The 11,286-nt window shown below is 35.9% G+C and overlaps 1 protein-coding gene across 1 annotated transcript in view; it reads right to left on the bottom strand.

The window, feature by feature from the left end:
- The window catches only part of LOC107733123 (Usher syndrome 2A (autosomal recessive, mild)), a 209,374-nt gene that overhangs the window by 110,622 nt on the left and 87,466 nt on the right, over positions 1-11,286 (bottom strand). Inside the window, 3 exon segments of the mRNA XM_016544622.1 lie at positions 478-625; positions 1,780-1,942; positions 7,376-7,535. Coding sequence (XP_016400108.1) covers positions 478-625; positions 1,780-1,942; positions 7,376-7,535 — 471 coding nt within the window.

Here is an 11,286-nt window from a genome sequence, read left to right as displayed (position 1 = left end):
TTTAAAGGGGTCATATGATATTGCTAAAAAGAACATTATTTTGTGTATTTGGTGTAATGAAATGTGTTTATGTGGTTTAAAGTTAAAAAAACACATTATTTTCCACATACTGTACATTATTGTTTCTCCTCTATGCCCCGCCTTTTTGAAACGCGTCGATTTTTACAAAGCTCATCGGTACACAATTCCTGAAAAAGTTTATATATCATATTAGAATATATCACACCATATTAGAGGTCCTTTAACTGTCTTAACCCACCCCTTCACCTCAAAAATCTGCAGAATATTGTAATGAATTATTTAATAGATTAAATGAATAAAAATGTTTTATGTCCTTTGCACTGCCACACAAAGTGCTCTTCTTTTCCTGTCCCCTTCTCTGTGCTAACCCATCATTAAACATGAAGCACCCTTAACTAAACGGCCATTTGGAATATGAATTCACCTTTGCCGGGCACTAGTTTTAACCCCACTCACCGTTGGGCTTGCGAGGGGGGGTCCAGGACACATTGAGGGAATATGGGGAGAGTGACAGGATGTTGGGGGCAGGCACTTCCTCTGGTGAACTCTCTTCAGTGTGGGCGACGCTGGGGTCACTGAGGGTGCATCCACCTCCCGTGCAAGCCTGCAGGTCAAAAGACAAACTTTAAGTGGCATCATCAGCTATACATAAAACATAAACATGCTTTAAAAAGATTTCAAATGAAAACAGCTCCACAATATTTCTACACATTCCTTCCTTGTAAGTGCATTTTTTTAAACTAGAAGACTGTAGTACTCTCAGCTCCATTTAGCACATTTTATCAAGGGAATTCTGAGATATTCCCTTAAACTCTAAGCCCTAAAGATGTGGGAAAAGTCAGCAGATCCAGTCTAGTCTTGCTAATTATGTATAAATACTATATATCACATAAAAACAAACAAAATGTATTTTTATATTCTCTAATAATTTAAATGATGAAATTTACAAAGTTGACCAGTTGATATGCTGTCTGCTCCAAATCAGTGTAAATAATATAAGCAACAGGCAGTAAGAAACTTTAAAGTCTGTATGCTGATGTTAACACATTTTACCATGTTCAAATCAATTTAAAATGTGCAGCATTCCAAATTAAAAAAAAAACAATTTTTCCAAAAATGAGTACAGAAAACATGAAAAACGTTAGCAGATTACATCTGGGCTGGTGTATAAATAATACACAAATAAGTATATAGAAAAATATAGTAGAACCACACTGAACTACAGTATAAAATAATAATAATAATTAAAACAAAATAAAAAGTAATGAGAAAAGAAAAATCTAATTATAATAAAAAAGGTGGTGCTCTGTAATATTTAATTGATTAGAGGTTTCTTAAATTGGCATACAAATAATACAAACTTTTTCAAAATGATTTTTATATTCTGTTAAAATTGATATAATACAACGTAACGTCTCCGTTCCCTCCTTCAGGGAACGAGGGTTACACAAGTAACCGAGACGTTTCTTAACACAATTAATAAATTAATAAAAAAGCAATACCAAATTAAAATGAAACTCTGACAGGCAAGCTATGTTGTAAGATCTGAATCAGAGTCATGAAGGTTTGTGTGCTGATGTGACACACAACGTTCATTTTGCACTATATTCAATATGACTATTTTAAAAAGCCACTTTTTAATACATTTACTAAGGACAAAATGAACTGAAAGTCACAGTGATATATGATACTCTGCATACTGAGCCCTCCTTTACTCATTTAGGTGTGTGTAAGGCGAAACAGCGAGCAAGAACGCACTGCTATCTGAAACAGGTAGCTTGATCCAGGGACGAGGTTCCGCACTGTATAATCCTCAAAAAGCTCAGAGCTGTTATAGACGACGACCGGCTCTTCTCCTAAGGCAGACTGGTGCAGCGTATAGAACTCCAGCAGGCCGTTCACCTCCATTGGAGCAGCCCACCTGAAGAACACCAGAGACAAAACACTGAGTCTGATATCCTGTCACATGACCCCTGTACTTCCCCTGTGAGAGCTGCATGCACGCCCAGCAGCAGTAGGAAAAACCAGTAGACCACCCAGAACCTGGACAGAGTCTAATAAGCCTGATCATGATAACTCTGTCCGAGGATGTGCGGACAGAAATAGGAAAGCCTGGTGGGTGAGCGTCTCACTCTCTAGCTTGACTTTCTAAGGCTAAATTTAGAACAGAGGACACTACTATCTACTGAGGGATCTATCTGAAAGACAGGATCACACAGGACAACTGAGAGGAGAAAAGAAAAAACTTAAAGAGAAAGAGTTCTTCATCTTGGTGTGTGTTTTGTTGTTCATTAAACATATTTTGGCTGTTTGATTGTTTTTGACTTTCATGCAGTGTTTCAGATGAATTTTCTGATTTGGTGATTATTAAAGTACAATTTTGTAAATATTCTTACATTAGGTAACAGGGCTGACAGATTTCTTAGCCCTCTGAAAGGTCATGAAACTGTTCAGTAGCTCTATAGATATTTCTACCAAAATCTATTTTTCAATTAGCACTGGTTTTCTTTATAAAATCAAGGTAACAATGTAGACATTTTAAGACTGTCCTCTATTGACACTCTTAAAGCATACAGTGATAAACGAGACTTTTTTCCACTTCTGGAAAAAATGAATGCGTCTTTTTCATTTTGGTTTTATATCATTTCTTTTACTTTATATTACTTTAAAGTGGGAAAATTATGTAAAAGTTAGTAGGTTGGCAACAACCTATGGACAGCTTCAAGTTTTTAAATAACACACTGTCAACTAAAATCTAAACAAACAGAGAAAAATAAAGACAATGTACTAGCATTTTATTCCTATATATTTCACATTAACTCATATATAAATAGAAATTAGAAACACAAGACAAGGACAGACCTGGGGGGGTGACCACAAAGACAAAATACATTTACGTTACTTGATTTGTATCGGTGTTTTTAGTAAAATGCCTATATTAGCACAGTAAAAGTGTGCATAAACTGTACAAGTATTTATTGTTAAGATAAGATTGTATTTATTGTTAAGATTTTTTCACATATATATGGGGAGCACAAATTGCACCCATTTTGTAAAATGACCCTTATATCTCTGTCAGAATTGTCCCTGTTGAAGGTAATGGCGAATGCATACAGCAACGTTTCGGGACTAAAACATTTGAATGAGGACAGGAAAATGGAGCTAAGGACGGTTCAAACGTGCACAAATGGGAGGAAGTGATTAAAATGAAAAGCTAAAAGCTTTTAAGAAAATAAAAGTATTAGTTATCTATTTTAGTTTTAGTAACAGTTGTAGTAATGTTGTCATTTTATGAGTTTTTTATTATGTATGTTTTAATTGTTTTTAGCTTTATTTTTTTGTTTTTATTTAAATGTTTTAGTTTTGAAATGTTGTTGTATGCATTTGTAATTTTTATTTAATTTCTTTTATTTTCTTAAATGTGTGTGTATATATAGTATTTATAGAGTTTTAGCTTTTAGTTTTAATTACTTTTTCTTATTTGTAAGTCGCTTTGGATAAAAGCGTCTGCTAAATGACTAAAAGTAAAGTAAAGTAAAAGTAATGGTGTCAAGCCTGAGACAGAGCTTAAATCATCTTTGTTGTTTTAAGAGGGAAATAAGACAGTAACCTCCTGTGTGATGAGAGGAATCATCAAGCGTCTAAGTACAATGAGTTTGGCCTGATGTTTCTCTGACCCTCTTTGTTTCCTTAATTTAGTACAAAGCTCACAAGGGCCTCCTGGTCCACACGGAGCAAACACACCCGCAGGTGACCTTATTCATTATTGTGATGAATTTAGTTTAGGCATAAATTAAATTGCAGTTTAAATGGCAAACGACAACGGCTATTAAGACGTTTCATTGCATAATTGATAAGCAGTTGGTTATAGTATTAATAATATGACATTTTAATCAATTATAATACTTGAACAAAGAAAACATTATTTTTCCAAGACTTGTGGGTATATAGAAAATTGAGGGTATATTGTGAAAATTACACATGGTGTCTGTATATTATCAAAAATTGTAATAATAGTAATTATAATAATAATTTTTACCTGACACTTCGGTACATCATTGCTCATTATTTATTTACATTTTTTTAACATTGCATACAAGCACTATATACAATATATAAATATCCACATTCTGACAAACGTTCTTTTTATATAAATCTGAAATAATTTTGCTATTCAGTTATTAAAGCAACACGAAGAAGACACTGCACTATAAACGGCATAATTTTGGTTTGAAAACAAACTCTCAGAACCACATAAACATTTGCAAATGTTGAAACTCACTGTAAAGTTGGTGAGAAGTAAACGTCGTACTGAGAGCATTTTTCTCATTTATTCAAGGTGCCGTATACCTTCAGCGTGTTTCTGCTGATATTCTGTTTGTGCATATCCTGCAGTCCGGGGTCTCGCAACCTTTCTCACAGGCAACTCGCAACACAACAAAAGAGTATTGAACACATATGATCCTTCACCCTCTCCTATTACGATTCTGCTAACAAGGCAATACCTTTCAAAGGCACTGTATCTACAATTAGACCCTGAGAGAAAAAAAAAGAGAGAGGGAGAGAGATATCATCTATAATGTCAAATTACAATGCTGCCTTTCTCCCCCCCCAACCTCTCTCCTTCTCTCTCTCGCTCGCTCTCTCGCTAGATTCTCCCTCTATCATCATTGCAGCTTCTCATCCTATTCAAATTGAAATATCCAATGGAAATAAAGCAATAACCATTTCCCCCTCTTGGCGGATGAAGACAATAAATAAGGTGAGTTTCCCTCTGAGGCGCTGCCGTCAGGATAGAGCAGATACATAATGAAGTTATGAAAATCGGTGATGAGACAAATTGGGTCATATACATCTTTTTAATAAATGGCTTACAGAGATCACAAGCACTCCACTGCCATTAATACAGAGGTAGCAGGAGAATAAAAAGAAAAAGGCTTGTATTTTTTTCCTTCTTCAATGCCTGAAATGAGCATAATTGAATGAAAGCTGTTGAGGTAGGCTGCTACGCTGCCGAAGACAAGAGAGAGAGTGAATGTTGTGGATCCAAGCGGTCAAGGCTTTGCTGGTTAGCTCGGCCCCCATCTACAGCTGGTAGATGCTGTAACTACACCATGACAAAAATAAATAAATAAATAACCCATCTTTCTCCATTGAAAACCATTTAAAAATATTCTGATATATATAACTGATAGGGGTTGTAAATACAGTAAAAAGAGTAATATTGTGAAATATTACAATTTAAAATAATTTTTTCTATTTTAATATAATTTATTCCTGTGATGGCTAAGCTGAGTGTCACATGATCCTTCAGAAATTATTCTAATTAATTAACCAATTAATTAACCTCAGTAACTGAACTAATTAATCAAACATTCTTTTATTATTATCCATGTAACAGTTGTGCTGCGTAATATTATGGTGGAGCACATGATACCTTTTTTGGGGATTCTTTGATAAATAGAAATAAGAAAAGCATTTGTTTGTTACTATTTTGCTACTTTTGTAACATTAGAAATGTGTTTACTGTCACTTTTGATCAATTTTTTTATGCATGCTAGCTGAATAAAAGTATTTTTTTAATCTGACCCCTAAACTTTTGAACAGCAGTGTACATAAATAATATTTTATATATTTATTTAAAGATATGTATTTTTTATATATTATTTGTAAACGGCAAATAATTAATTATATTATATAATACATTATATTTATATTATATGCATACATTGTATATTATAATACATATTATAGTAGAGGTTTTACCAGTTCCCAATTCATTTTGAAGCCCCAGATTCTTTATAAATCCACATCTCAGGATAGTTGCTAGTGAAGGGTTTGGGACTGTGCGCATGCCAGTCACAACTGTCATAACATCATTTACCATATTTACAGCTCAGCTGATTGGTCAAAACATCCTGAGCACCGTTAAGCAAAGATGGCAGATTTTAAATTGCATGCTTTCGGGGATACAACTGAGCGAATGCCATTGAGATGAATGGGAATGCTAAAGGATAGCTCTCTCTCTCCAGGTATTACAGGCCTCCTCGGGCAGGCCTAGTAAAGGTGGAGTGGTGTGAGTAATTTAATCGCCGCTTTCTGATGGCAGTGAACTGGTGGTGGATTTTGCCATGGTGTAGGTGACAGCTCAAATATATATTCTCCTCGTGGCCCTCTCCTTCTTACTCTCTCCCCACCTGTGATCATTCAGTAAAGTGATGACATTTTCTTTCTGATGGGAAATGCGCCGGAGCGCTTCTGTCATCTCTCTTGGCTTAAAACGAAGTGTACATAAGTTCAGTTTCCCCATTGCCCCTTAACTCCCTTACAGTTCTCTCTTGCTCTTCGTCCCCTCGTGTTGTTGTGTGGCATGGTGCCCTCTCCGGATAGTTCTTAAGTGATGGCGACGGGGCAGCTGAAGATGAACCTCTAAAGGCTTTCACATAGATTGCTATAGGCCCAGGGTGCAGGCTGCTGCGAAGAATCTTGTGCGGACTCTTTTTTTCCCTTCTTCCCTCTCTCTAAGTCAAGCGGCGGGGGTCAAACGCTGGAGAAATTTCTGCATGCTAAACAGACCGGAAGAAGGTAGAACTGTGCGTTTTCATGCAGTCCAATGAGACGGTCCAGCGTGGGTGCAGGAGTTGAGCATTAGCCCCTAAATCAAGGCCTGCTCCGTTGCTCCGTTCCCCTGGTTGCTCAACTGCAGCCAGAGGACACGCAAAGACAATAAGGACAAACAGCCAATGGCATGACTGGCGGAAGGGGCGTACTTTATGATTATATGGAAAACACTCAGTTGATTAATGCACCCATGCTGTGGATAGGGACAGCTTCTCAAATTTGACATACGGGTTGGTCAGAGAAATCGCCCTAGTGTGAGATTTTTTGTGTGAGCACTTTTTTTGTTTTAAACAGGGGTTACATTGTATCTACAGAGGGTTACGCTTTGACATGCAGAGCTCAGTTTTAGTATAATGGTGAGGAATAACAAGACCTGAGATGCGTTTCGTCCTCTTACAGAGAGCAAATGTCCGTCACCTCATTAGCGTATCTCTCTGATAAAACATTGTCATATGAAAGGTGAGAACGACCACCTTCACTCCCGTTCATGCCTCGTTAGTGTGCATGTGTGCGTGTCGTCCAAGGACGAACCTTGTGAGGGTAGAACATGTTTTTTTGTTTTTTTTAAAGAGTTTAACTGCATTGTTCTAAAACACAAGCCCTAAAATGCTTTACAAATTCAGACAAAACAAACCTTTATTTAATTATTTTAAACTCATAATATTATAAGTACCTGTCCTAAAAGGACAAAAAAATTCACTGAAAATACAGTATATATTTTTGTCATACTCACTGTATGTGGATACTGCGTGCATCCAGTACGGTCAGGATGGTTGGCTCTACATGCGTGGGGGGCAACTGACCTGTGAACAGGGTAACCTGGGAACTGTTGGTGCATCCTGCCTCAGTACAAGCACTCAACATCAACTTATGAGGAGTGAATACACCAACACCTGGACAGAGAAAAAAAAAAAACATCAGTATCACTTCAGAAAATGATTAAACACTAAATAAATAAATGATTTTACAAAAAAATGTAAAAGACTGAGAATGCAACAGATCATCATATTTTATGGCGCATATTCCACAGAGAAGCATTAGTCTGTCTTACGTTTAGTAAAATAGCTTTAATGCAGTGGTAGAGTTCACTTGTTTGTTATGGGTGAATTTACTCCAAGGCTTTTACATTTTTTTAACTTTTAACTTTTTTTAAATGTGTATTTATTTATTTCAAGGTTGATAAGATGTTTTAGTCTTGTAGTAGTTTTCACAATATGACCCAACTGAATTTAAATAAACAAAATGCAGAAATGAACTTAACAGTCAGTGATTGCCATGCTTTCTTTAACAGAAGGAAATCAGGTTTGATACTTGCATAACTTCTTTTGTTCCAAGGGAAAACAAAGTCATATAAAATAATCAAACAAAACTATTGAGCAACATGATCTGTGGAATGTGCTACAAATTTACAAAATGTAACAAATAAATGGGAGATTTTGCTCCAAGATTCTGGGGAGTTTGAATGGACATGATGCTTCAATAAAGCTCAATAAAGCTCTGCGATACAGTAGATGTGATGTTACCATAATATTAGAACCTTAAAGTCCTTGTAAAATGACCTGCAATCGTAAACAAAGAGTGGTTTTATTATCTTTAGCTGACATCTGTATTCCAGCTCTCTGAATTCTGTCACTAACCTTTCTATTTAGTCACAAACCTACAGAGATCAACCATTTCATGTAATTCTAATATGACCTGAAAGCTGTGATCTAATCTCTCGTACTGCAGTATTTTTACATGTTTGGGTTCTTTATGTTGTTGTGATGATCAGCGAGCTCCTGGTACTCCCTTCCTCACATACAGCAGCCCCTGCTTCCACATGGCTGTGTTAATCATTTGTACTGGGAAACAAGAGCCGCAAACACTGCCTGAGAGCGGTGCGTTTCAAAGGCTCCTCTTGACGGGAAGGAGGATCTCTCCTTGAAGCGCCTGAAAGCAGTTTACTGTCAAGGAAGGAGGAATAAAAAAGGTGAGATATTCCAAAATCACAGCGGGGGCAGCTTGGAAGCTGAGCTAAGATATCCTGAAAGAAATTGGAATCCCCAGGTTTGCGCGTGGCGGGGTGAAGGGGAGGGGACAGCAGCCACAGCAATGCAGCGCTCCATAGCTTCTTATCACATCAGACCTCTGCCTTTACAACGACCCACAATAAATACGGGATACCCCACAGAGCAGACTGAAAATAACATCCTGCCGCACAATGTGTCTTATGAGAAATGCCCTCAAAGCCTTCAGTACATTTTCTGCTTTGGCTTGGGGTTGTAATACATATGTAGTCAGGCATGTCTTTAGCCATTCAGGAGAGAAGCTCGGGCTGATCAAAAGGAAGGAGATGTAAACGGAGACCCCGGTGCGGTGCCTCTGAAGACTTTATGACTCTTTACACAGACTCAATGTGATATGTGCTCAGGTATTTCTCTCTGAGCGTGGACTGAGGACATTGACTTCAGCGTGACCTTTGTTTATGTGGGTTTATACGGGACCAGCAGAAACTAGACAAGGTTGAGTGAAAAGAGAGCTCACATTGTGACAACATCAACACCGGTTAGGTGCTGCAATAAAATGATATTCGGATACATGGACGCCCCAATGATTACACTCAGGCAAGCTGTAATTTTCAATCTGGATGTGGAATAAGACCATGGTCTCACTGATTTGTTGGTACCATTATCAAAACGCATGATTTTTTTACTTGGAAAAACAAGCTGATTATTATTTTGAAGCCATGAAATGTTTGGTTTTGATCACTCTTTCTAATGAAGATGTATAAGAAAATCTATACCAGATCTTTAGAAATATGCTCTGGTTAAGCTCAGGTATTTGCGCTTTTTTACTAAAACTTGATAATTTGCACTTACGTTATGATGTCAGATTCTTTATCATATATAAACTATCTTTATAATATATACACACAATATGTTATAATAATTTTATTACATTTAAATCAGATGTTTCTATAATTTTAACAGGATGGAATGTTTTAGCATGAGACAAACCAATAAATTAAAAAAAGGGGGAAAAAAGTCCATTAAATTTAAACTAAAGTCATATTACACTGTAAAAAATATTTTTTTAAGTTGTAAATAAACAAAATATAGTTATAAATAAAACAAAAAAGTATGTTTTATAAGACAATACTATAAGTTTTTCTACTTCAAAATTTCACGTTTAATTTAAATGTTACTTGCCCTTTCTTTTTAGTTGTTTGTGAAATTTACTAGCAAAATCTGAGTGAAAATTGTTTCTACACCATTTTTTTTTCAGTGTACATATTACACTGAATTATGCACCAAAAAATATGTCACTTCCTAAAGGATGATGCCATTAAGGCATCATTACAAAATATTTTAATTTCATTACAAAATATTTCAGATAAATGCTGTTCTTTTTAACTTTCTATACATCAAATAATCCTGAAAAAAATTAAATGTATCTTGGCTTCCACTAAAACATTAAGCAGCACAACTGTTTTAATGATTAATAAGTGTTACACTTTATTTTAAGGTGTCCTTGTTACATAACTACTGTATACAATTAAGTACTGAGTAATATTAATTAACAACATTTACTTACTATAAGGTCTTGAGTGTACTTTCTTGAGCACCAAATCAGGATATTAAATTCAGCTTTGACATCACAAGAATAAATTCCATTTAATTAAAATTGATATATTAAAATAGAAAACAGTTATGTTAAACTTTAGCAATAATTCCCAATATTACTGTTTTCACTGTATTTTTTATAAAATAAACCTTGTCTTGGTTAGCATAAGAAACTTCTTAAAAAAAATAAAAAACAAACCCCCGATATTTACAATAAGTAAATATATAAGGGGGAAAAAAAGGAAATTATGGATTTCACAAGTCACAAGGTTTTTAGATGCTTGAGAATTCCTTTCAGTCCAGTAGTGGAAGTGCCTGTGTCTATGTGTGGCAGTGTGTGTGTGAGGGAAGGAGGGGGCTGACATTCTGAATGATTCATCTCAGTGAGAATATACCTGTCCTGAGTGTAAATTGGCCTTTTGGGGGCTCCATATCATTTAGGCATGCTTCTCACCCCGGGTCAAACGGCGGCTGGAGCTTTGGAGTCTTTTAATAAAACATCTCACAATGTTCATGCATTACCGCCAAGAGCAGGGGCTGCCGCTACTCACAAAAAGAGCACACAGGGAATAGAAAAAAAGAAAAAACAACAAACAATGGCAGGCTGTTGGCCCTGACTCTACTGGCAAGATGAAATACAGTAATACAAGTGACGCTCTTTAGAGCAGAGCATCTGCTCCACCTATTCACTGCAGGATTTGATTAAATCAAGAGGAACATGGACAGCCATTCCCCTAGTTCAAGTCTGGCCCATGGGTCCACCATGTGGTCTGAATGTTTTTTTTTCTCTTCCTTTCATAAAAAGGTAACAAGATTTGATATCTGCATTACATTTTTTTCATTTCTGTTCTATTCTCTTTTATTTCTAATCACAATTGGTAAACACTAAATTAAAGCGAGAATGATGAGTTGGTTAAAGGGGACATATTACATGGATACACATTTTTTTCAGACCTTTTTTTCTGTCCTCAGACAGTTTATTTGCAAACTAATTTCCAAAAAAAAAAAATTAAAATAAAATAGATAAATAAATAAGTATATA

This window comes from Sinocyclocheilus rhinocerous, unplaced genomic scaffold, assembly GCF_001515625.1.
Source record: "Sinocyclocheilus rhinocerous isolate Xijiao unplaced genomic scaffold, SAMN03320098_v1.1 scaffold8, whole genome shotgun sequence".
In the NCBI taxonomy this organism is placed as follows: Eukaryota; Metazoa; Chordata; class Actinopteri; order Cypriniformes; family Cyprinidae; genus Sinocyclocheilus; species Sinocyclocheilus rhinocerous.
Note: the sequence above shows the minus strand (reverse complement) of the source record. Positions and strands in the feature narration are given on the sequence as shown.